A 24,652-nucleotide genomic window follows, 5' to 3' on the forward strand; every position below is an offset into this window, starting at 1 on the left:
ATTGTGATTGTGATACAATGTATGAACAACAATGTATATATAACCAATCAATGAGTATAAGGCCCTGTGCACACAGGGTGTTAGCTAACTCCTAAACCCCTTTCCTCTTGTAAGCCACATTTTTGCCTAAAAAAAAGCTTGAAATGCGTAAACGTCAAGCACTTACTTAATTTCATTGACCAGAATTCTGGCAATTGGAATGAATTAATGCTCTAGCGCTTAACATGTCTAGCGTTAATGCATGCTTAGATGCGTTTACATGCGTCAAGCGTTACAGTAGCAGTACATCGATGTGAGTGTCCCAGTGGCGGTGCCTCACCACAGCAGAGAGGAGGAAACTGATGTGAGGGGGCAGAGGAGGAAATTACTGTGGGGGTGAGGTGTGAAGGGGGCAGAGGTGGACATTACTGGGGGGGTGAAGGGGGCAGAGGAAGACATTACTGTGGGGGGAGGTGAAGGGGACAGAGGAGGACATTACTGTGGGGGGGTAAAGGACAGAGGACGTTACTGGGGGGAGGGGAGTAAAGGGGACAGAAGTGGACATAACTGGGGGGTGAAGGGGGCAGAGATAGACATTACTGTGCGGAGGGGGGTGAAGGGGGCAGAGGAGGACATTACTGTGGGGGGAGGTGAAGGGGGCAGAGGAGGGCATTACTGTGGGGGGGAGCTGAAGGGGGCAGAGGACATTACTGGGGGGAGTAAAGAGGACAGAGGTGGTCATTACTGTGGGGGGTGAAGAGGCAGATGTGGACATTATAAGGGGGGGTGAAGGGGGCAGAGAAGGACTTTACTAGGGGCTGAAGGGGCAAAGAAGGACAGTGCTGTGGGGCAGGGCTCAAGTCCTTTTTTATTTTTGAAGTGGGGGGGATTTTGGGTGAGTTCCCACACTTTTTTTCCCAGGACTCCAGTACCTGATACATTAGATGGGTTACAGCCATGAGGAACATACTTGAGTTGGTTCCTGGTTGATCGTTTCTCTGGTTTTATAAACATAAAGTCAGGATATATTACTTATTCATCTTTCCAGATCACATCTCACCCAAAGATCCTAACAAGGGGAACCATAGTGGATCCGGAAGGTACCTTCACTATGCTGGATATCAGGGTGGATCATCAACTATTGTGACAGTTGTGCATTTACATGCAATCGTGCTCAGTTGCACCCCAGTTTGTGTTCTAATGCCGTGTACACACGATCGGGATTTTGGTCGGAAAAAGATATGATGGCTTTTCCGACGGGATTCCGCTTAAGCTTGCCTTGCATACACACGGTCACACAAAAGTTTGCTGAACTTACGACCGCCAAGAACGCAGTGACGTACAACACTACGACAAGCCGAGAAAATGAAGTTCAATGCTTCTGAGCATGCGTCGAATTGTTTCCGAGCATGCATAGGAATTTTGCGCATCGGAATTGCTACAGACGATCGAATTTTCGGATAGGAACTTTTTCTGACCGAAAAATTGAGAACCTGCTCTCAATCTTTTGCTGGCTTGAATTCGGCCAGCAAAAGTCCGATGGAGCATACACACGGTCGCATTTTCCGCCGAAAAGCTCTAATCGGTCTTTTGCTGACCGAATTTCCGATCATGTGTACGCGGCATAACACTTTGTTTATGCCACGATTTTGCATATAAATTTAATCATATGTCATCCATGACACTATGGCAGTTACACACCTTTATATGAGGCTAAATTTAATTAATGTAATATGTAAATAACATTGTTAATTCACATCATGTCAATATACAATTCTGGATTATGCAATATAATGGGGCGTACACACGGTCGGACTTTGTTCGGACATTCCGACAACAAAATCCTAGGATTTTTTCCGACGGATGTTGGCTCAAACTTCTTTTGTCTACACACGGTCGCACAAAGTTGTCGGAATTTCCGATCGCCAACCACACGGTCACGTACACCACGTACGACGAGACTAGAAAAGGCCGGTTCAGAACCAAGCGCAGCACCCTTTGGGCTCCTTTTGCTAATCTCGTGTTAGTAAAAGTTTGGTGAGAGACGATTCGCGCTTTTTCAGACTCGTGGCTTTCAGATCGTTTTCTGCCATTCAGTTTGTGCTTGTGGGTTTGTATCTGCTCTTCAGTGCGTGCAGTCAGTTCGTATTGGAGTTTTCTGTGTGATCTTGTCCGCTCGTTGCTGTTTTTCAGGTCGCTCTTCACAGGCCTTGCTGTTCTTCAGTGCGTTCTGTTACTTCGTTCTGAGCAGCCGACCATTTTCTAGCCATGTTTTGTATGTGTACTCCTCGTAGAGTTCGTGCTGTGCGGGGGCTTGGTGTTGGGGTCCTGACCTTGACACAAGTCCAGTCCATGAACAGGGTGGGGAGGAGTTCATGGACCAGGAATTGGTTGCTTCAGCATGACCAGTTCTCTCATATGCCTTTGCTCCGTGAGATCCGTGAGAATAATCCTGATGATTTCAGGAACTTTCTCAGGATGACGGACCCCGTGTTTCACCGTTTGTTGGCTTCGCTGACCCCCTATATCAGCAGGCAGGATACCTGCATGAGGCAAGCCATCACTCCGGAGCAGAGGTTGGTCGCTACCCTGCGGTATTTGGCCACAGGGAGAAGCCTGCAGGACTTGAAGTTCTCGACAGGCATCTCCCCCCAGGCTCTGGGGATCATTATCCCAGAGACCTGTTCTGCCATCATCCAGGTCCTGCAGAAGGAGTATATGAAGGTAAGATTTTTATCCTTTTATATCACATTTTATTGTATTGAATGTTTGCTAATATATTGTATTTCTTTCCTCATTCCCTAATTACCATGATTGTAATATGCTGTGAATGTCCCCTTTGTTCTCATGCATGCTGGATTTTTATGTAATTATTATTTTAGGTCCTTCATACATATTTGCCCTTCACTAACCTCCCCAGCATGGTGTCTCCTGCCCTATATTCACCTCATGTAGTCACTTAACAATGTATTTTATCAGCTCCATAGTAGTGCTTTACCCCAAACACTCCCTAAAATGTTTGGAAATGTTATTTTTGATTTAAATTCAGGCAGAGTGCCAGAGTTTTTTTTTTTGTGGTGTCCCCCCAAAATTTTTTGTAACCCTCCCTCCCCCAACTGCTAAGTCAGCTGATCCCAATTCTCTATCCTCAATCATCTATCTGCTGACTTTGCCAAACCCATACACACTATACCCATCTCTTTTGTGGTCAGATTTATGGATGAATTCCCCAAAGCATGTGGTGCAAGGGCCTGCCTGTATACTTTCAAATGGTACTGTTTAAAGTTTTTGTATCCTATTATTATCTTGATAGGTAATAGCAGAATGTCCAAATGTCCTCAAATGTGTACAATGTGTATTTATATTTTTGTATTATGACACTTCTTACCTGTCCAGTGGTCTGCCAATAGTGTAACTAAGGAGGGTCTGTTCAAAGTAATACCCATTATTTAGGCATTCATCTCTCAATGAAGTGAAGAGGGTTACCTGTCCAAGATTTCCACACACCCCCTATAATGTTAGAAATGGCCCATGAGAGGGGGGAGGGGGAATATGATAGGTGTACCTTATACTTTGGCCTTGTTAAATTCCCCTTAGTAAATGCTATCTGGAGGTTGCCCCATAATGTTTGTGTATAATCTGCTTGCCATGTTTCTGAGTAAAAATAGTAATGTTTATTGTTTTTTCCTCAACAGTTTCCTTCCACGCCACAGGAATGGCAGACTGTGGCCTCCCACTTTGCCCAGCGGTGGGACTTTCCTAACTGCGGAGGGGCAATTGATGGGAAACACGTCCACATCGTCCCACCACCCAACTCGGGGTTGTACTATTATAATTACAAGGGGTTTAATAGTATAGTGATGTTGGCGGTGGTGTCGGCTAATTACGACTTCTTGTATGTGGACGTGGGGAAGAATGGCCGGATGTCCGATGGTGGAGTCATCGCCCAGACGGAGTTTTACAGGTGTCTCCAGAATGGCAGCTTGGACTTGCCAGCTCCAGAGGACAATGTTGAAGGACTCCCATTTGTGTTCGTTGCTGATGAAGCGTTTGCGCTGGGGGACCACCTGATGTGGCCATTCCCAATGAGGACCCTCACCCCAGAAAAGAGGGTTTTTAATTACCGGCTGGCCAGAGCCCGAAGAGTGGTGGAGAACACATTTGGAATCCTGGCCAGCCAGTTCCGCCTATTTATGACACCCATCCATATGGCGGAGTATAAACTGAACCATATTATACTGGCGTGCTGTGTTCTCCATAACTTTTTAAGGAAACATTCGGCCAACTATGCTGGCTCAGTTGGGCCTGAGGCCGAAATCCTACATCAAACCACACTGACGGCTCTTGAAAGTGGCCGTCCTGGCTTGCCCTCCCTGAGTGCCCATGATGTCCGGTTACGCTACCTGGAGTTCTTTGCGGGTAGGGGGGCTATCAATATGCCAGACAATCTGTGAAGCCTTTTTAGAATTATAAAAAAAATAAATTCTTGGTGGACATTTACTGCTTGTGTTTGTTTTAGCTGACCCTGACAGAAATGTTTTGAGTGCAGAAAATATCGTGATTGTGTAACCTTATACAAAGCACTGTTGGCTGTTATTTCCTAAATGTAAAAACACATTTCACTACAAGTGCACTTGCAACTGCACTCAAACTGCACTTGTAGTGCAAAGAGGATTTTCCCTTAGGAAATAACCCCCATTTTTGCAGAAAACAGCAATTACATCACCCCAAAAGTGTTGTATTGTAGTGTTGACACAATAATCCACACATTCTTGAGTAAGCAACTTTTTTATACCTGCACAATCACATGTGCATTTACTAAAGGTTTTTAAAACAAACCAACATGTTTGTTGTATAACAATTTTTGCATTAGTATTATCAAAAATCGAAATGTCCATTTCAGATAAAACAGGCCAGGGTAAAACCAACAAGAAAGCCAAAAAACTTGAACTTACAAAGTTCACATTAGGTAAAACCTGAAGGCTATATCAGACATCAGTATTTAGGAACTGGGTTTGATATAGCGTTCAGATGGGGGGAAATCACCCCTGGAAAAGCCAAATTTGGAAGATGCACACCAATTTACGAATGTCAACATGTGCTATCTGCCATCAGGGGGGATCAAGGGACGTGTTTTGGGGGAGCAAGCCCTTCCTCAACGCTACTTTATAATTGAGGAAGGGGTTGCACCCCCAAAACGCGTCCATTGATCTCCCGTGATGGCAGATACCACATGTTGGCACACTGTGTGCATCCTCCAAATTTGGCTTTTCAAAACATTGCAAAAATATTTAAAAGATTGGACCACAATCCAAAAAGTGATTTTGTGGGGTTTTAAATTCGCCCCAAAACATCAATGATGTTATTATTTTTTTTAATAACATCATTGATTTTTTGCTGTATGTTTTGCAGTTCTACATTACACCCCATGATCTCCCCGATCAGGATCTGGGCACTTTCTGATGTGAAACGTTCTGGATCCACAACCTCACGATCACCTAAAAAGAGAGAAAGAAAACAAAAACAGGTATAAAAAATCTGCCACCATCCATCTCTTTTACCTGAGCCTGTGGTCGCAGACACTCACCTGTTGTGGTGCCAATCTCCACCACATCTTCTTCTTCCTCCTGCTCTTCTTGTGTTGGTGTTAGTTCCCCTTCTTCCAGAGGTGGGGGGTCTGTGGTCTCCTTGGATGAGGGGTGTCCTCCGAGTCTTTTCTCCCCTATGTAAAACAAAAATGGTATAATTAGCACACAGATATTTGATGGCAGAACTAGAAATAGGAAACATTGCTTGGAAGTGGGGTACAATTGTCTATTTTAGCCGAGTTCAAAGATGTATTTTTTTTATTGGCCTTTGTCAAGCTGCAATACTTTACCTGTTTAGTACAAGCTTCACAGATGGAGACCCCCCTATAGTATACATTGGAGCACCTGTGTGGCCCCCAAATAAAAATGGTGTTCTTGTGTCCCACACTAGTGCTCCAGTGTCCAGATGTGAAAACAGCTGCTCAGTGTCCTCTCCTTACACAGAATCTAGTTGGCATTTCATTCTAGTAACAAACCCATCTACACAAACAACTATTTGGCTGACATTAGGCTTTGTCTTGTGTTGTGTCTTGCAGTGAACATGGATATGCTAATGAAAGATAATGACTTCATGTCAGTATTCCTAGATATGTTAAGGGAGCTGCCCTGTCTGTGGGAGATTAAACACCCCCATTTCAAGAACCAAGCAAAGAGGAAGGCAGCACTGGAGCAATTGTGTGAAATTGTGAAGCAGGTGAAGCAGGTGATCCCCACGGCAGACATCACCTATTTAAAGATCTTAATTGGTGGCCTGAGGAGCACATATCTGAGGGAGCGCAAGAAAGTCCTGGATTCACAGAGATCCGGAACAGCAGATGACATCTATGTCCCCAGGATGTTGTACTACGACAGGCTGCATTTTCTGGCAGGCCAGACTGAACCCAGGCCATCCCTCTCCAGTCTTCCTTCCACGCTTCCTTCCCCCCCGGCTGAGGCTTCTGACGCCCAACCTGGGCCTTCCAGGCCACATGTGGAGAAGCCCAGATTGAGCCAGGTATAGCATTCCTCTAAATATTTCTGCTTGTCCAATCAATGATGTTAACTAGATGTTAGTTGGGAGTACTAATTTATGATTGTGATTGATGAAGCAAAAACTAAAACCATGTCCTTTTTTCATACACAGGGAAGTCTCAGCCAGGAGGTGGCTGATCTGCAGGTCCCTCCACTCCCCCTGGAAAGAGAAAGTGTCAGGAGGAGGAGTGCCCTAGAGGAGGCTACCAGAGGACTCTTTTGGAGGGCTACAGAGGTCCTGGGAGCACCACACACTGTGGAGGAGGACATTGCTGCCGTCATTGCCTATAAAATGCAGAGGATGGAGGAGGGACAACAACTCATGTGTGAGGCGCTCATATTGGAGGCTCTTAACAAAGGTATGAGGGGCCAAATGACAGCTCAGACACACCTTTGTGATGGTCCTCCTCCTGCAGGTCCTCCTCCTCGTCCTCCCTCTCCTCCAGGTCCTCCCAGTCCTCCTCCAGGTCCTACTCCTCCTCCTGCCACATCTCCAACTGCACAGCCACAGCCGGGAAGGAAGCGTGAAAGGAAGACCAGAAAGTAAGGACCCTGGATCCAGTCTGGTCGGCCAAAAGATGCAGCCTCTTGTGGTACCACAGCCTGGGGACACACATGTCATCTGCTGCTATCAGGATCTCTGCGAATTCTGAACCAGACTGCCCTCCCTTACATATGGACTCCTCAGGCCACCAATTTTGATGTTCAAGAATTGATGTCTGCCGTGGGGGTCCAAGGCTTCGCTAATTTCTCTTGTTGATCCAGTGTTGCCTTCCTCTTTGTTTGGTTCTGATCCCTTAATAAAGGATTTTTGTTTTGAATTATACTCTCCTATGTGTTTTACTTCAAAAATGACAGTTTGTTTGTGAGGATTCAGGTACATTTCAAATATACAATGTGAAATTAACAAGGGACACCAACACCAAACAATCTCCTGGAGATTAAATAATAAAAGATATCAATGGTGTTGGGGTAACTTGACACACAAAACACACACAAAAATATTCTGGAGGAAGAATAAAAATAACATTGAACAAAGATCAGCCTTTGAAAAAATCCAAACATTAAATAAAAAAAAGGCTTAAAATCCCCAAAAAAATTAAATAAAAAAAAAAAAATTCTGTCAGATGTGACAACTAATAACAATATATTCAGGGAATCCCAATAAAAAAACAAAAATAAAACTTTGTGAGAAGTGTGTGTGAATATGAGCAGCAAAACTACTTAATTCTTGTCTCATTATAAAGAAGAAGAGATTGCGCTGTATTAAACCATTTTTAACATTGCAGCGTGACGAAAGTGCTGTATCCATTGCGAACGCTAAGTTTACCAGAACGAGCTGTTCTGTCTTGGAATTTCTTCTGAGCATGCGTAGCACTTTGTGCGTCGGAACAGGCCACACACGGTCGGAATTGACGCGATCGGATTTTGTTGTCGGAAAATTTTATCTCCTGCTCTCCAACTTTGTGTGTCGGAAAATCCGATGGAAAATGTCCGATGGAGCCCACACACGGTCGGAATTTCCGACAACACGCTCCGATCGGACATTTTCCATCGGAAAATCCGACCGCGTGTACGGGGCATTACAGTATGACATGTTTTGAGATGCAAATATACTGTATTTTAAATGGTTGTAATTTATGACATGTTGTATATATGCTAATAGTTTGGGGATTTTTTTGGACGTGCAGAGCAGACACTTATGTTTGCCTTAGTCCCGGCGGATGCAAGTTTTATATGACTTTAGGTGTATTTTATAGGATATTATAAATATACAATTTAGTTGCAATATGTGGGTCCTTCTGTTCTTGAGTTGGTTTTTTGTAGTATATTTTAATTTTATTTTGTTGTTTTTGGGTTGAAACACACATTATAGGTTTAGTGATGGTTTTGACTTTAGAGGATACAGTCTGGTAAAGACACAGTGGTAACATAGCTACAGTATGGGTTCTTGCAAATGGCAAAGTAATAAAAAGCTTTTTTCCTCAATAGACTTGCGTTGAGTTGATGTGCAATTAGATGCATCTCTGTGCATTGCATTAAAATGAATACATGTAGCATTTTAATGCAATGCAACACACTACACTGCATATGACAACAGCATTGTGGTGTGTGGCAGCACTTTGTTTTATTATATTTGCTACTCCTTTTGCTAAAAGCAATTAGTCACAGTGCTGAAATAAGAAACATTGCACCTCTGGCATCTTTTTAGATGGGCAGAACTGCTTGAAAGTGTCTCACTGCAGACAAAAATGTTACTCAGGGGCGGATCAAGGGGGGCGCAACGGGGCAATTGCCCCCCCCCCCCCTCCCCGAAAATATTTGACTCTAAGGCTTTCTCCCTCCGCCACCTATTTACGTTTGGCGAGGCATCGTCTAAAAAGGGACTTTTTCTGCTTCCCCCGCTCCTCGCAGCTCCCAGGTGGCTTAAGACATATTCAGTGTGCCCCATCAGATCATTTAGAGGGGCCCAGGCGGTCGCGTCGTTATGGGAGTACAGACCGCGGTGATACTGGGGTCGCCGGCGCCGCTACACACTGTGTATTATTATTAGCAGAGCTGCAGCAGAGTGGTGCGTGCGTGTCCAGCGTGCTCCTGGCTTTCTAAGCAGTTACTTCCCTTGTCAGGTGGAGTGATCTCCACCCGACAGGAGCTCCTTAGTCCCGGCTGGCGTGACGTCACAATTCAGAGGCCGGGAGCGCAAGATTGAAGACAAGATGCTGCCGACCTGTAGCCAGAGCCCATCTGCACTGTCTGCAAGTGAGTGATTACTTAACTGCCTTAACTCCTTAACACAACACTGCCTTAGCTGTCTTAGCTGTGTGAACTGCTGAAGTGGAGGGGAGGGGGGTGGGGACGGGTGTTAATTCAGTTACAATGGTAATTGTAATACGCAGCATGGAGGGGGTTAATGTACTCATGGACGTGACCAATGGCAATTAATTAACCCCTTTTTGCTGCATTAGTGGCAGTGGCACCATCAGTGTTAATTAACCCCTTTTATGCTGCAGCATGAAGGGGTTGAAAAAAACACTGCTACTAATGCAGCACCAAGGGGTTAATTAATTGCCATTGGTAACGTCAGTGAGTACATTAACCCCCTCCATGCTGCATATTACAATTACCAATCATCATTATCATCATGAGCCACAGCACCTGTATTGTGTGATTATCATGATGATAATGATGCTATAGATTATAGAATGACAGTAAAATTCACCTTTAAGCTTCATTCACACAGGGTGTGCTGCAGACATGTGTTTAACATGCGGGCTGTCTTTTACTGGCTTGCGGATACTGGCTTGCGGATGAATAAAGTGTGGGACATACTTAAAGGAATAACAGAAAGGAATGTCCCATAAAGTGTTGCACATATCCCTGTGCCGGCATCCCATTTATTTCTACTGACACACACAGCTATTGTGTCCCAATATGTCATGTGTGGGTCCTAGAATGCTTGCAGGGTGCATTCGGGGACCCGCACCAGCATGTCATATTGAGACATAGTGGCTGTGTCCGTGCAACCATGTGTTATGCCCCATACACACGGTCGGATTTTCCGATGGAAAATGTCCGATCGGAGCGTGTTGTCGGAAATTCCGACCGTGTGTGGGCTTCATCGGACATTTTCCATCGGATTTTCCGACACACAAAGTTTGAGAGCAGGATATAAAATTTTCCGACAACAAAATCCGTTGTCGGAAATTCCGATCGTGTGTACACAAATCCGACGGACAAAGTGCCACGCATGCTCAGAATAAATAAAGAGATGAAAGCTATTGGCCGCTGCCCCGTTTATAGTCCCGATGTACGTGTTTTACCTCACCGCGTTTAGAACGATCGGATTTTCCGACAACTTTGTGTGACCGTGTGTATGCAAGACAAGTTTGAGCCAACATTCGTCGGAAAAAATCCATGGATTTTGTTGTCGGAATGTCTGAACAAAGTCCGACCGTGTGTACGGGGCATTAGAATACAAATAAATGGGATTCCGGCATGGGGATGCATCTAACACTTTAAAACAGTGTCACTGTTTTAAACAAGGTTAGGCCTGTATGATATGTTAAATACATATATTTTAATACATGTGTTCTGTAAGCAACACCTTATTTTCTGGCAGTGCCCCTCCCGAGACTAGACTCTGGATCCGCCCCTGATGTTACTACAGGGCACTTCTGGGGGTTTCTGAAGTTTGACTTTCTGTAGACATCTAAAGAAAAGTGGGACAGTTTTTGGACCAGGGTAATATAGTTCTGAGAAAGAACTGAAATTAATTATTGTTGCATAGTTTCAGGGAAGGCAAAGAGATATTTTGGCAGTTTTGCAAAATTATGGCGAGATTCCAATTAAAAAAAATAAGTGATTAACATTAGATTACAAACTTGCATCTGGTGCAGTTCTAAATGCTTTACCACCTTTTTACAAAAATATAGAAAATATAGTTTTCTTTCTAAATGTTCAGGTGTTTGATAATATATCAGGTGTGATGTATTTTTATATATATTATATAATGTACATGTACCGTATAACCCATGTTGTTTCCTTAACAATGATGAAATCACTCCTGTTGGACCCACTTATGAAGATGTCAAGAGGGAAACCCAACAGAACAGAAAACGTTTACAACAAGAGTGTGTAATGTAAGCATCATAAAGTTTCATGATTTCGTTTTAGTTTTCTTTTTAAATGTAGAGCATTTTGATTTTTCAAATCTGTGGCAGACATGGCAAATAAATATGTGATTGAATTGCATTCCATTTTTTAGTTTCTGTAAATAGGAATGTGTATTCCTAGCATGATTCTAGCCTTTTGGTGTAGTAATGTGAAATACTTCTAATTGAGTTATTTGATAAAGCCTAAGGCCTCATGCACACTGGATGTTAGAAAAAAAAAGGCCCCTGAACACCAGTACTGCTGGCAGGAAAACATGGCAGAAAAATTTGCTTTTAGTACAGGCATTTATGCACATTTAGACATATTTAGCTGTGTCTGCGTTTACAAGTATTTTTTTCCGAAACACTCCCCTCTGCTATTTTCCACTCCCAAATTTTTATGCATGTAGATAGAAAGGAGGAGATGGGCCAGTAGAGATCCCAGGTTACACGGTTGGACCTTGAGAAACATTGTATGGATGAGTGGGCTGAGGCATCCAACTGTGTTTAGCTGCCCTATATTGCATGGCAACGTCATAATTGGCTTCCATACACTGTTTCTCAAGGTACCCACTGATGTCCTCCAACATATGGTATACTGTAGATTATGACAAAAGATAGCTTGGGAGTTATTTGGATTTAGAATACAGACCTCCTTTCTTGCCGCACTTTGTCTAATAATTGAAAGATCCTGCTATAAAGACATTCCAGGCCTCTGTTGACTCAGCCGACGTCCACGACCACAAGCACAGCCTCTGTTTAAAGTGGAGGGCCACCCTGAAAAAAAAAATACACCAAAAATCCTAAAAAAAAAATAAAAAAAAAAACATTTGAAAAAAAAAACATTTTAAACTTACCTAAACCCTTGTTGCTAGGCAGTCTTCCTAATCTGCCTCTTCCTTTTCTGCGGCGTCTTCTGCTCCTCGGTGAGCGGCCCCGTTGTCTTCTGGGGACTGTGTGTGTTCCCAGAACACCACGGGGCCATTCACAGAGCGCGTGCGCAGTAGGAAACTGGCAGTGAAGTCGCAAGGCTCCACTGCCTGTTTCCCTTACCTAGGATGGCAGTGCCGGGACCCGAGAGCCGAGGGACGGGTCGGCCTCGGGCGGCCGACATTGCAGGCACCCAGGACAGGTGTCAGGTCACCTGGGACCAGGTGACAGATGCACTCTGTAGGAGTCGGAAGTGCACCGCTAAGGTAGTGGACCCTAGGACTGACTGCTGCGGATTGAACCCTGGAAGGTTCAGGAAGCAGGTCTACAGGATAACTAACATGGATCCCAGTGGGAGCTAGAGCATAGATTCCCCAGGGCGCGGAGTCTAAGAGCCAGCGGGTGTTCACCAGAGCCTCTAGTGGTGAGGATGGACTGCGCTGCAGTCTGGCTCCAGATCGTGGCCCCCAGGGTCTCACAGCTCACACTCACCGTAGACTACAAGAGAAGAGGAAGGAGGCAGCAGGCTGGAACGACAGGGAAGTAAGGGGTAAGCCAAAGGTCAGGGCGACTAGCAGACAAGGATAAACATAACAAGCCAAAGGTCAGGGTAACAAGCAGACAGGGAGAGCCGAGAACAGGCCAAAGTCGGTAACAGGAATCAGATGTAGGAAACACAGCAAGTACACACGGAGGCTAACACACAATGGTTGATCAGCACTGCTGGCTTGCAGTGCACAGGTTAAAGTGGAGTTCCACACAAAAATGGAACTTCCGCTTTTCGGAACCCTCTCCCCCTCCGGTGTCACATTTGGCAATGTGTCTAAGACAGGTATTTGCATCCACTTCCGGCATAGACTCCCACGGGAGTCTATGCCTCTTCCTGCCTCTTCCTGTCCCTCCGCGCTGTCTCATGGGAAACACACAGGTCCCAGGAGATAGCGGGGACCAGTTAAGATGCGCAGCGCGACTCGCGCATGCGCAGTAGGGAACCGGGAAGTGAAGCGCTTCACTTCCTGGGAAACACACAGGTCCCAGGAGATAGCGGGGACCAGTTAAGATGCGCAGCGCGACTCGCGCATGCACAGTAGGGAACCGGGAAGTGAAGCGCTTCACTTCCTGATTCTTCCTGATTCACCTAGGATGGCGGCGGCAGCTGCCGAGAATAGAGCGGGTTATCGGCGTCGGCTGCCGACATTGCTGGACCCTGGGACAGGTAAGTGGCCATGTATTAAAAGTCAGCAGCTGCAGTATTTGTAGCTGCTGGCTTTTAATATTTTTTTTTTTAGTTGATGTAGGTGGACTCCCTCTCTAATATAGGGTTCCCTGATAGGGCCTGGGGTGGGGCCATGCTTAGAGGAAAGGTTATAAAACCAGTCAGGTGAGAGGCAGCTGGTCTTTAGAGATAAACACATGGAGACAGGTAAGCTGACAGATAAAACTCTATTGCATAACCATGACAGTACCCCCCCTCTTATGAGGCCTCCCCCTCCCCCGCCTTGGCCCTGGTTTAAAGGGAAACTCCAGATGAAACCTCCTCAACAGACGAGGCGCAAAGATCTCAGATGCAGTGATCCAAGACCTCTCCTCAGGACCAAACCCTTCCCAATGTATGAGGTACTGAAGAATGCCTCTACGGAGCTGGGAATCGAGAACTTGACTAACCTCGTACTTAAGGTTATCCTCAGAGACCGAAACCGAGGTAGGGAGAGGACGAGAGGACTTATTGAGGGCTTAAGGCTTCTTAGGAATGGGTAAAGGCATAAGAAGACCATCAGGAGTCTGAGCAGGGTCCCCCAGACCCTTAAAGATGAGCTGGACATCCAACACAGGATCATCAGACTGGGCAGAAGTCAGTGGATCCCTGAGACCAGGTTGGTTAGAAAGTGATGTGTCACAGAAGTCAACCTGGATAGCTTCACTGGGCATAGGCTGAATTGGTGCAGAGGCCGACTGAACAGCATTGCCAGGTGCAGCGACCACCAGAATCGCATCACAGGGCATATCGACTGTGGAACTGGTAGACGAGTCAGCCTGGGTGTGCGTTCAAGGGGGTCCAGGAACAGGCAAAGGTAAATGACCATGCAAACTGGATTGAATGATCGGCTCAAGTTCACAGGTGGGCTCCTCATCCAGAGTGCCACATGACCCAGAGAGTGCCTCAGCCCGACTATTGCAGGAGACATTCCAGAAATCGCTATATGCAGCGGGAAGAGCAGAAGATACTGGGATGGTGGCAACAGGAAGTTTCTCTGTTGGGGTAACCTTGAGTAGGCAGGAAGAGGAACAGGAGGAACCCCAAGCCAGGATCCGTCCAGCAGTCCAGTCAATGTGTGGAGAATGGAACCGTAATCAAGGAAGACCTAATATGATAGGAGATGAAGCTTTAGGTAAGACAAGGAAGAATATCCACTCTTGGTGGAGTGTCCCTACCATCTTAACAGGAAGGGTCTGGAAGCGGATAGGACCCCCTGGGAGAACAGTGCCATCAATCGCCAAGACCACCAATGGCGTTGAAAGGGGCAAAAGGGTAAGTCTCATGGAAGATGCAGTTTCCCAATCCATGAAATTGCCAGCGGCTCCGGAATTCAGATGTGCCGAGACCGAACGAGAGGAAGCGCCGACATGAAGGAACACAGAAAGAAGAAGACGAGAAGGTGAAGGTGATACTTCAGGGTCTAATACTTCCAGAAGTATTAGCCCCGATCATTTTTCCGGACAAAGAGAACAAGTGTCACGAAAATTACCTTTGGTCCCACAATAGAGGCACAGGCCCAGAGTTCTGCGCCTAGCGCGTTCTTCAGGAGACAACTTGGTCCAGCCCAGCTGCATAGGTTCCTCAGCAGGCAGGGGGTGCTCCTCGGATCGAAGAGAAGGGACAGGGAGCTCAAGCTGCCTAAGGAACGGGGAGTGCTGGCGTCTTTTTTCCAGGGCCCTCTCCTGAAAGCGAATCTTCCTGCTAATTCATCCTTCACTCTGTCAGAGAGGCCATGTAAAAAGGTTGCAACTAGGGCCTCATTATTCCAGCTCAATTCAGCTGTGAGGATACGGAACTGAAGAGCATACTGTCCCACAGAAGCGGACTCTTGACGGAGACGTAAAAGAGTGCTAGCCGCTGAGGAGACACAACCCGGTTCCTCGAAGATATTCCGAAAAAGTTTCAAGAAATCAGATAGGCTAGAAACCACTGGATCATTCAGTTTCCACATAGGGGCAGCCCAAGCTAGCGCCTCGCCGGACAGGAGGGATATAATATAGGCTACTTTCACCCGATCGGACAGGAAGTTTTGGGGCTGAAGTTCAAAATGAATTGTGCACTGGCTAAGGAACCCCCTGCAAGCCTTGGAGTCCCCAGAGAAACGGGCCAGAGCTGGCAGTTGTAATGAATGTGTGGCTGCGACTGGTGCGATAGGTGCAGCAGCAGATAGCAGTTGAGGTTGTTGAACCGGGGGGTCAGAAGTGCACCGTTAAGGTAGTGGACCCTAGGACTGACTGCTGCAGATTGAAACCTGGAAGGTTCAGGAAGCAGGTCTACAGGATAACTAACATGGATCCCAGTGGGAGCTAGAGCATAGATTCCCCAGGGCGCGGAGTCTAAGAGCCAGAGGGTGTTCACCAGAGCCTCTAGTGGTGAGGATGGACTGCGCTGCAGTCTGGCTCCAGGTAGCGGCCCCCAGGGTCTCACAGCTCACGCTCACCGAAGACTACAGGAGAAGAGGAAGGAGGCAGCAGGCTGAAACGACAGGGAAGTAAGGGGTAAGCCAAAGGTCAGGGAGACTAGCAGACAAGGATAAACATAACACGCCAAAGGTCAGGGTAACAAGCAGACAGAGAGAGTTGAGAACAGGCCAAAGTCGGTAACAGGAATCAGACATAGGAAACACAGCAAGTACACACGGAGGCTAACACACAATGGTTGATCAGCACTGCTGGCTTGCAGTGCACAGGTTAATATAGGGTTCCCTGATAGGGCCTGGGGTGGGGCCATGCTTAGAGGAGAGGTTATAAAACCAGTCAGGTGAGAGGCAGCTGGTCTTTAGAGATGAAAACATGGAGACAGGTAAGCTGACAGAGAAAACTCTATTGCATAACCATGACAACAGGTAAGTACTTATTTAAAGTCAGCAGCTACATTGTTTGTAGCTGCTGAGTTTTCATTTTTTTTTTTTTTTTTACGGCCGGAATCCCGCTTTAATGGAGATGATCCGGAGGGTAGCCTAGAAAGAAAGAATTATATATTGATGTGTGCAGGGCCGGATTAAGAGCATTATGGGCCTGGTGCTGAGGATTTTGGTGGGCCTTAAGGGCTGTGCGTTGGCATGCACCCTGAGGTGAAAGTGAAAGAGTTCAGCCAGCAGTGCAGGCCCAATGCCATGGAAGTCTCGGGCTTCCATAAGAGCCCTGCATTGGCCTGCATGGTGCGCCCTGAGCGGAGGTTGAAGGGCACAACTGTGCAGACCTAACACAACACTACAGAAGCTGAATACATGGCTCCCATTAGGACTGTCTGCAGTGCCCGTTATTAATTCCACCCAGCCCAGGTGGCGCATGCGGATGCAGGACTGGTCAAGGCCAGGGGGATCTCTCCCTGTTGGCCCATTGCTTACCGTGTGCAGCCTGTTCTTTTTGGACGGCTGGGCCCAGGGCTTTTCTTTTCAGGGAATAGGTTCAGGAACCCCCCCTTTCTGCGGGGTAGAACACCACATCATAGGGTGGGTGTGGCCAAATTGTACAGTGTGAGGGTCTTAAAGGGACATTGTTCAATAAAACCAGGAATGCATAACACAGTGTTCAGGAGAGAGAGGACAGAGCGCTGGGTTCAGGAGAGCGTAATACAGAGTGCTGGGTTCAGGAGAGCGCAATACACAGAGTGCTGGGTTCAGGTTAATGTAATACAACGAGAGCTGGGGTCAGGAGAGCATAATACACAGAGCACAGGGTTCAAGAGAGCCTAATACACAGAGCGCTATGTTCAGGAGAGCATAATACAACGAGTGCTGGGTTCAGGAGAGCGAGATACACAAAGTGCTGGGTTCAGGAGAGCATAACATACAGAGCGCTGGTTTCAGGAGAGCGTAAAACACAGAGCGATGGGTTCAGGAAAGCGCAATACAACGAGCACTGGGTCCAAGAGAGCATAATACACAAAGCGCTGGGTTCAAGAGAGCGTAAAACACAGATCACTGGGTTCAGGAGAGCATAATACACAGAGCGATGAGTTCAGGAGAGCGTAATACAGAATGCTGGGTTCAGGACAGCGTAATACACAGATCATCAGTGCCCAGCCATCAGTGCAGCCTTACCTGTGCCCATCAATGCAGCCTGATCAGTTCCCATCAGCTCAGCCTCACCAGTGCCCATCAATGCAGCCTCAAGCCACCAGTGCCCATCAATGCAACCTCAAGTCACCAATGCCCATCAATGCAGCCTCATCATTAGTGCCCATCAATGCAGCCTCACCAGTGCCCATCAATGCAGCCTCACCAATATGGCATTGGTGAGGCTGCGTTGATGAGCACTGGTGAGGCTGTATTGATGGGCACTGGTTAGGTTGAATTGATGGGCACTGCATTGCCCATCAATGCAGCCTCACCAGTGCCCATCAATGCAGCCTCATCTGTACCCATCCAATAGTGCCCATCAATACAGCCTCATAAGTGCCCAGCAACCAGTGCCCATTAATGCAGTCTCATCAGTGCCCATCAGTACAGCCTCATTAGTGCCCAGCCATCAGTGCCCATCAGTACAGCCTCATCAGTGCCCATCAGTACAGCCTCATCAGTGCCCACAGCTATCAGTGCCCATTAATGCAGCCTCATCAGTGCCCAGCCATCAGTGCCCATCAATGCATCCTCATCAGTGCCCAGCCATCAGTGCCCATTAATGCAGCCTCATCAGTGCCCAGCCATCAGTACCCATCAATACAGCCTCACCAGTGCTCAGCCATCAGTGTCCATCAATGAAGCGCCCAGCCATAAATACAGCCTCATCAGTGCCCATTAATACAGGCTCATCAGTGCCCAGCCATCAGTGCCCATTAATACAGCCTCATCAGTGCCCATTAATACAGCCTCATCATCAATGCAGCCTCATCATCAGTGCCTGGCCCCATCCCATCAGCCTTACCTGGCTCAGCTGGCTGGAGATGCACACTACCACACACTATGGATCACAAAATTATGCTGGGAACTTCCTGTAGAGACAGAAAATTCCTGGATTATCATAAATTCTCCAAAATAATGATTTTTCACTGTCCACCAACATGTATTAGTGCTTGTAAACTCCAGACGCACCTAATGTTTACAAGCACTTACACATGTTTAGGTACATCAATCGTTTTTTCTGACAAAATGCTGCTGCTCCTGGACATGCTGGCAGTGGGGGGTTTTCTGCCTCTAAATGCCTGTGTGCATGGACACGTAAACTACCATGGAGAGGCAGAACTGGAAACTGCAGATCCACAGTCCAAACGATCTCTGTGAGGTCCATTAAGATAACACTGCCTCGTCTCTGTGGAGGTTAATAGAGATGTTTGCTTATATATTGGCAATATAGCCATGCATCTGGAGGACTGTTAGAATAATCTAAAGCGACCCTGTTAGTCCTGTGATCTGCAAGGCGTGTTTCTGTTTAATTATGTTTAGTTATGTTTTACTGCAAAAAGTTATTACATATTTGTCTCAACACTTCCTAGAATGCCTTTTAATCATGTTCTAATTTTTATGGTTACATCAATCAATATCCCAAACACAATTTTAATTATTTCCCAGTTTTGAGTTAACCAAAAAAATCTTAGATTACTGTACAAACCTAATGAAACATGATAACATATTGGATTTGGATATTGAACAATTTGTATATTGGACTATTATTTGGATTTGGACAATTTGAATTGTTCTGTTGCTCAAAAAACAAACATTCCACTATTAAACGCTAGGGCAAATTGTTGTGGACTATTGAGTTATTTGATCTAAAATATTCATGTGTGTAGTTAGTAAATGGCTTGTCTTTGGTCAGGCACAATGCAGTACTCTGTAACTGGCCAATAAAAATAGTTTTAGACAGTATGAACATATACTGTAGCTGTTGAATTACTTTTTCAGATATTGTCGACAAGTAATATGTGTATGTTTGCACAATTCATTTTTGAAACAAAGTAACTGATGTTTAAATTCACAGGCTGGAAGCAAAGACCCAAAAAGAACTTGCAGAGATTCAGCAACAGAATGTGAAAGTCAAGAAGCAAATACAGAAGTATGAAATAAAATAAATCTGAGAAATTATTTTTATATTTCTAATAATAGCACGTACGAGCATAAGAGTAATATGTGGATCTTCCCATCTATTGTTGTTTTAACTTTGGATAGTAAAACATTTTTTTTCTGCCAGCAAATATCTTATACAGCCCACTTCCTGTTTCTTGTCTGGTAAAAAGCCTAGGCTTATGAAATCATGCACAGCTCTCTCTCTCTCACGCGTAAGAGTTTGCCAGCAAGGGGGGGGGGGGCATGACAGTGGAGATAGGATGAGTTACAGTAGAGCCAAGGAGAGCTGCAGAGCTGGAGAGGGCTAGATGAGGGTGGAGATAACAGAAGACTGCAAAGATCCATGAGTATTTATTGAGAGAGATGAAATGTGCAGGCAAGCAGTGGTGTGAGTGTGTGTCTGTATATATATGTGTGTGTGTCTGTATATATATATATATATATATATATATATATATATATATATATATATATATATATATGTGTGTGTGTGTGTGTGTGTGTGCGCGTCTGTGTAAATCCAGGAAGTGGTCAGGCAGCAGCTTCAGCTGCCCGCAGTTAAAATGGATGCAGCCAGCCTCAGTGGAGGGAGATTTCTGCAGCATATTTGGCAAGTACAGAATTACAGTATATATAAAATAATATGCAAAGTGGTTGTAGGGAAACTTTAGAATAGCAAAAATGTTTTTATTAAAAATTATGTGAGCAGACTGCAGTTCCACTTTAACGGATATGTTCACCTTCATGAGCATGTTACATGTTCCACCTATATTTAGGGTGTAACATGTAACATGCTCCTATGCACCTGCCTTCCGCCACCAGAGATCTCTGGTTTGTGATAGCTGGCAGGGCATCCACTCCCCACACCCACTGCCACAGTTTGAAAATGGCTCCACCTGCACAGCCATGTTATTCATTCACAGAATCTGTGAATAAATTAACTAGTCCCATCCGCCACCGCAACAGCCAGACTTGTAGTATGATCAGCACGTTCAAATTTTTTTTTTACACTGCCTACAGCTCAGGAACCGTCTGCCCATACAGAGGTACAGGCAGAGAGCTCTAGGCAGTGTGTGCAATGTTCTGCAGGCTCCAGTGAGAAAAGTATTAAATGCATGCAAAATATGTGCATTTATTATTTTTTCACAAAGGTGAACAAACTTGGCCTTTATTTGTTTATTCTAGCACATACATGGAACAATTGATTGTAAAATAATCAATCGCACCGATTCTACCCAAGATTCCAAATTCCTCAATGTTAACGGGACCTAAAGAGCAATATTCACTATTCACTATATTTAATTGCGTCTGATACTTTTTACTTATCTGCCATGCCCCTATGACAGCAGAACAAGAAATACAGTAGGTAAAGAAGTTGTTACCAGAAAAGAAAGGCACAGATAGTACTAAAAAACCTGGCAGAAGTTCTTACCCTTAAGCATTTTACTGGAAAGAAAAAGGTTTTGTTGCAGTCTGTTTCCCACTAAAATCTCCCCAACGAAGACATAGAAGGCAATCCAAACCTGATAGGGTTTCTATCCAAACCCCACTTCAAAAAAAAAGTTTTGACTGGAGTTGTGCTTTTCCTTATTGCTGTAAACTGGAAAAAACTAATCAACTGGTAAAAACGTGTAGTCTCACATTTTTTATTATTAATAAAGAGTTGCATTAAAAATAATATGTACATGTAAACTAGTTACATAACACACCCTTAGCTTAACGTGGTTGTAAAGGCAGAAGGTTTTCTATCTTAATGCATTCTATGCATTAAGATAAAAGGCCTTCTGTGTGCAGCAGCCCCCCTCAGCCCCCCTAATACTTACCTGAGCCCCATCTCTGTCCAACGATGAGCACGAGTAGCTCGGCCGTCCGGGACTCTCCCTCATGATTGGCACATCAGTGTCGCCATTGGCTCCCGCTGCTGTCAATCAAAGTCAGTTGGCCAATCAGGAGAGAGGGGGGTGGGGCTGAACTGCGGCTCCGTGTTTGAATGGACACACAGAGCTGCAGCTTGGCTCGGGTGTCCCCATAGCAAGCTGCTTGCAGTGGGGGCACTCAACAGGAGGGGGGGCCAGCAGCACTGAAGACGGACCCGAGAAGAGGAGGATCCAGACTGCTCTGTGCTAAACCATTTCACAGAGCAGGTAAGTATAACATCTTTGTTATTTTTAAAGGGAAAAAAACAAGACTTTAGTATCACTTTAATTTAAAAAAAAAAACAACCCATTGCTATAAGTAACATACTAAGGGACATTTCACACCGGCGGTCCACCCGACAAACTCTGCTTTGCTTAGCGGAGCATCAGCCACTCATTGTGCTGAGACAGACCTGTCAGAGCCCCGCTCTCCTCCATGGGGAGATTGGATGAAACCAGACCGCCTGTCCGTTTTCATCCGATCCGCCAGACAGATGTAAAATAGGGTTTTTTCACCTGTCTGGATTTGGCAGACAGAATCAGATGGGATAGTAGCGCGGTGTCAGCGGGCATGTCACCGCTGACATCCGCTGCCCTATAGAGGTGAATGGAGTGTCCGATCAGGTCCGCCTAAAAAAATGACAGGCAGACCTGATCAGAAAGCCAGTGTGACAGGGGCTTTAGGGGTCTATTCATAAAATGTTTTTATACAACTTTTTTAAGTAAGTTCAACTTAAATAAATAACTGTTAAATGTGTGAATTTTGAGATAAAGTTGCCTTATTCAGTAGTATTAAACCCAAAAGCAAAGATTTATTATGTTGAAGTTAACCAATTCTTAGATGTTATGGCTGTATTCATTTTCTTCTTTAGGCTTTCTTTCCTCTATTTTCATCTGGTGATTCAGCCAGCAAGTCTGTTATTTTTCAAATGTATCAGTTTGCAGAGATGGAACAAACCATTTAACACTGGCAGGGGTGCTTGAAATGATCAGTGTATTTATGTATGTAAAACCTTTATCCTAAAAGGCAAAAACTGTTTGCTGTAACCGATTATAAAGTGTGAGCTGGAGTTTGACTGCAATCCATTAGTGTATTTAGAGCTTGTAGTACATTTAAAACCCCTCCCCGCAGACTGACTATGCTGCTGTCCAAAGGTGCCCCCTGTGCTCCTTCATAAATATTGAGGGGACTCTAATGGGGGAGGTGTGTTACTGGCCAAATCATCAGGTGAAAACAGAGGGGGAAAAGGCGAAAAAAGAAAGCTAATGCAGCCACCACATCTATAGTTACATAGTTAATCTGGTTGAAAAAAGACACATTCAGTTCAACCCAAAAAATGCACATACAAAAACCAAAGATTATATTAACTCAGTCCAATAAAGCATGATGCAATTTGCTCCTGTTTGGGGAAAAAAATCCTTCCTGATCCCCCGGGAGACAATTGGATATTCCCTGGATCAACTTTACCTATAAATGTTAGTATCCAGTTATAATATGTACATTTAAGAAAGAATCCAGGCCTTTTTTAAAACAATCTCTTAGTCTATTCCACATTTTTGCAACTCTGAGGCCTTTCTGTATTTGGAGGTTAAATCTCTTTTCCTCCAGATGTAAAGCGTGCCCCCTTGTCTTATGTGATGACCTTAAAGGGACCAACTCAACACCAAATACACTATATGGACCACTTTTGTATTTATACATGTTGATCATATCCCCCCTTAATTTCCTCTTCTCAAGAGAGAATACATTCAGTTCCTCTAATCTTTCTTTCTTTGGTTGCCCTTCTCAAATCCTTCTCCACCATTGATTTCCCCAGTTGTACTCGCCCTAGTATGTATGATGCATGCATATTCTTAGCCCCCAAGTGCTTAACTTTACATTTATCAACATTAAACCTCATTTGCCACCTAGTTGCCAAATTAAACAGTGCATTGAGATTGACTTGTAAGTTGGAGACATCCTATAAGGACACTGCATAGCTTGGTGTCATCTGCAAAGACTGAAAGTGTACTTTTAATCTCAGACCCAATATCATTTATAAATATATTAAAAAGTAAGAGTCCCAACACTGAACCTTGGGGTACACCACTAACAACCCTAGGCCAGTCAGAGTAAGAATCATTAACCACTACTCTCTAAATTTGGTCTTTTAGACAGTTTTCTATCTATTTACAAACTGATTTCTCCAAGCCTGTATACTTTACCTTACACATTAGCTGCTTTTCTAAAATCTAAGTATGCTACGTCCACAGCCACTCCTCTACCTGATGAGGTTCCTCATAAAAAGAAATCAGATGTATTTGTAGTTGTGTTTTTCTCTTTTTCTTTTTGATTGTTTTGTGATGTTTGAGCCGGGGAATGCCCAAAGACTCTGTATTGTACAACTTTTTCAGAAAATCAATAAAAAATATTTAAAAATTAATAAATGAAGGCACCACATTGGCCCTATGCCATTCCAGTGGTACTATTCCAGTCATTATAGAGTCCCTAAAAATTAGAAACAATGGCTTTGAAATGACAGAGCTCAATTCTTTTAGGATCCATGGGTGAATCCCATCTGGTCCTGGTGCTTTATTCACCTTTGTCTAAATATTTCTGGACCATATCATTTGTGAGCCATAGTGGATCATTTGGGACTATTGACTGGCGAGCTGCAATATATTACATTTTTGGTTTTGGGTTTAATGGTTATATACATTTTGAAAAATCAAAAAAGAAGTGTAGAACTATGTGTCATGTTATAATTGTCAACAGCAAGGGCGAGCACAGACATAGTACATCTTCCACTTCAAACAGTTCTAGCTGCCTGGATGAGATCAAGTAAACTGCATTTCCTCAGTTGTTCCAGTTTCATAAACTAGGACAAAATTATTGGATTATATTTACAGATGTAAAAAGCTCTGCTATTAGAAGCACTGCATTTTTTTTATTAGTTGTGAGCTCTTCATTAAAAGCTACGGTGTTTGTGTCTTTCACATTAGCATCACTATTTACTTTATATCTTGCATCTTCCCAGAAAAGTTATAGTATCGTAATTCCAGTTCACAATGTGGATGATGTCAAGTTTAGTATAATTTATCTTGCCACCACTACCAGTCATAATACTTTATAGCATCTTTTGTATTGGTAAAGATTATGGTCCTCTATTAAAGTTAATCACTAAGATATAAGGAATGAGGACATTAATAATTTTAAAGTTACATTAAAGTTATTCTAAACCTTTGTTTTTTTGTTTTCTTTTTTTATAACAAGCATGTCATATGTACCTGCTTTGAGCAATAGTTTTGCACAGAGCAGCCCCAATCTTTCT

The 24,652-nt window shown here is 44.5% G+C and overlaps 1 protein-coding gene across 10 annotated transcripts in view; it reads left to right on the forward strand.

Moving 5' to 3' along the window:
- Positions 1-24,652, forward strand: part of FAM227B (family with sequence similarity 227 member B) — a 651,639-nt gene that overhangs the window by 549,800 nt on the left and 77,187 nt on the right. For all 10 annotated transcript variants that reach the window (XM_073618643.1, XM_073618642.1, XM_073618640.1 and 7 more), the window contains 2 exons: positions 11,140-11,218; positions 19,340-19,414. In XM_073618643.1, the coding sequence (XP_073474744.1) occupies positions 11,140-11,218; positions 19,340-19,414 (154 nt within the window). The remainder of the gene's footprint in view (positions 1-11,139; positions 11,219-19,339; positions 19,415-24,652) is intronic.

Source organism: Aquarana catesbeiana, linkage group LG03, assembly GCF_042186555.1.
Source record: "Aquarana catesbeiana isolate 2022-GZ linkage group LG03, ASM4218655v1, whole genome shotgun sequence".
Taxonomy (NCBI): domain Eukaryota; kingdom Metazoa; phylum Chordata; class Amphibia; order Anura; family Ranidae; genus Aquarana; species Aquarana catesbeiana.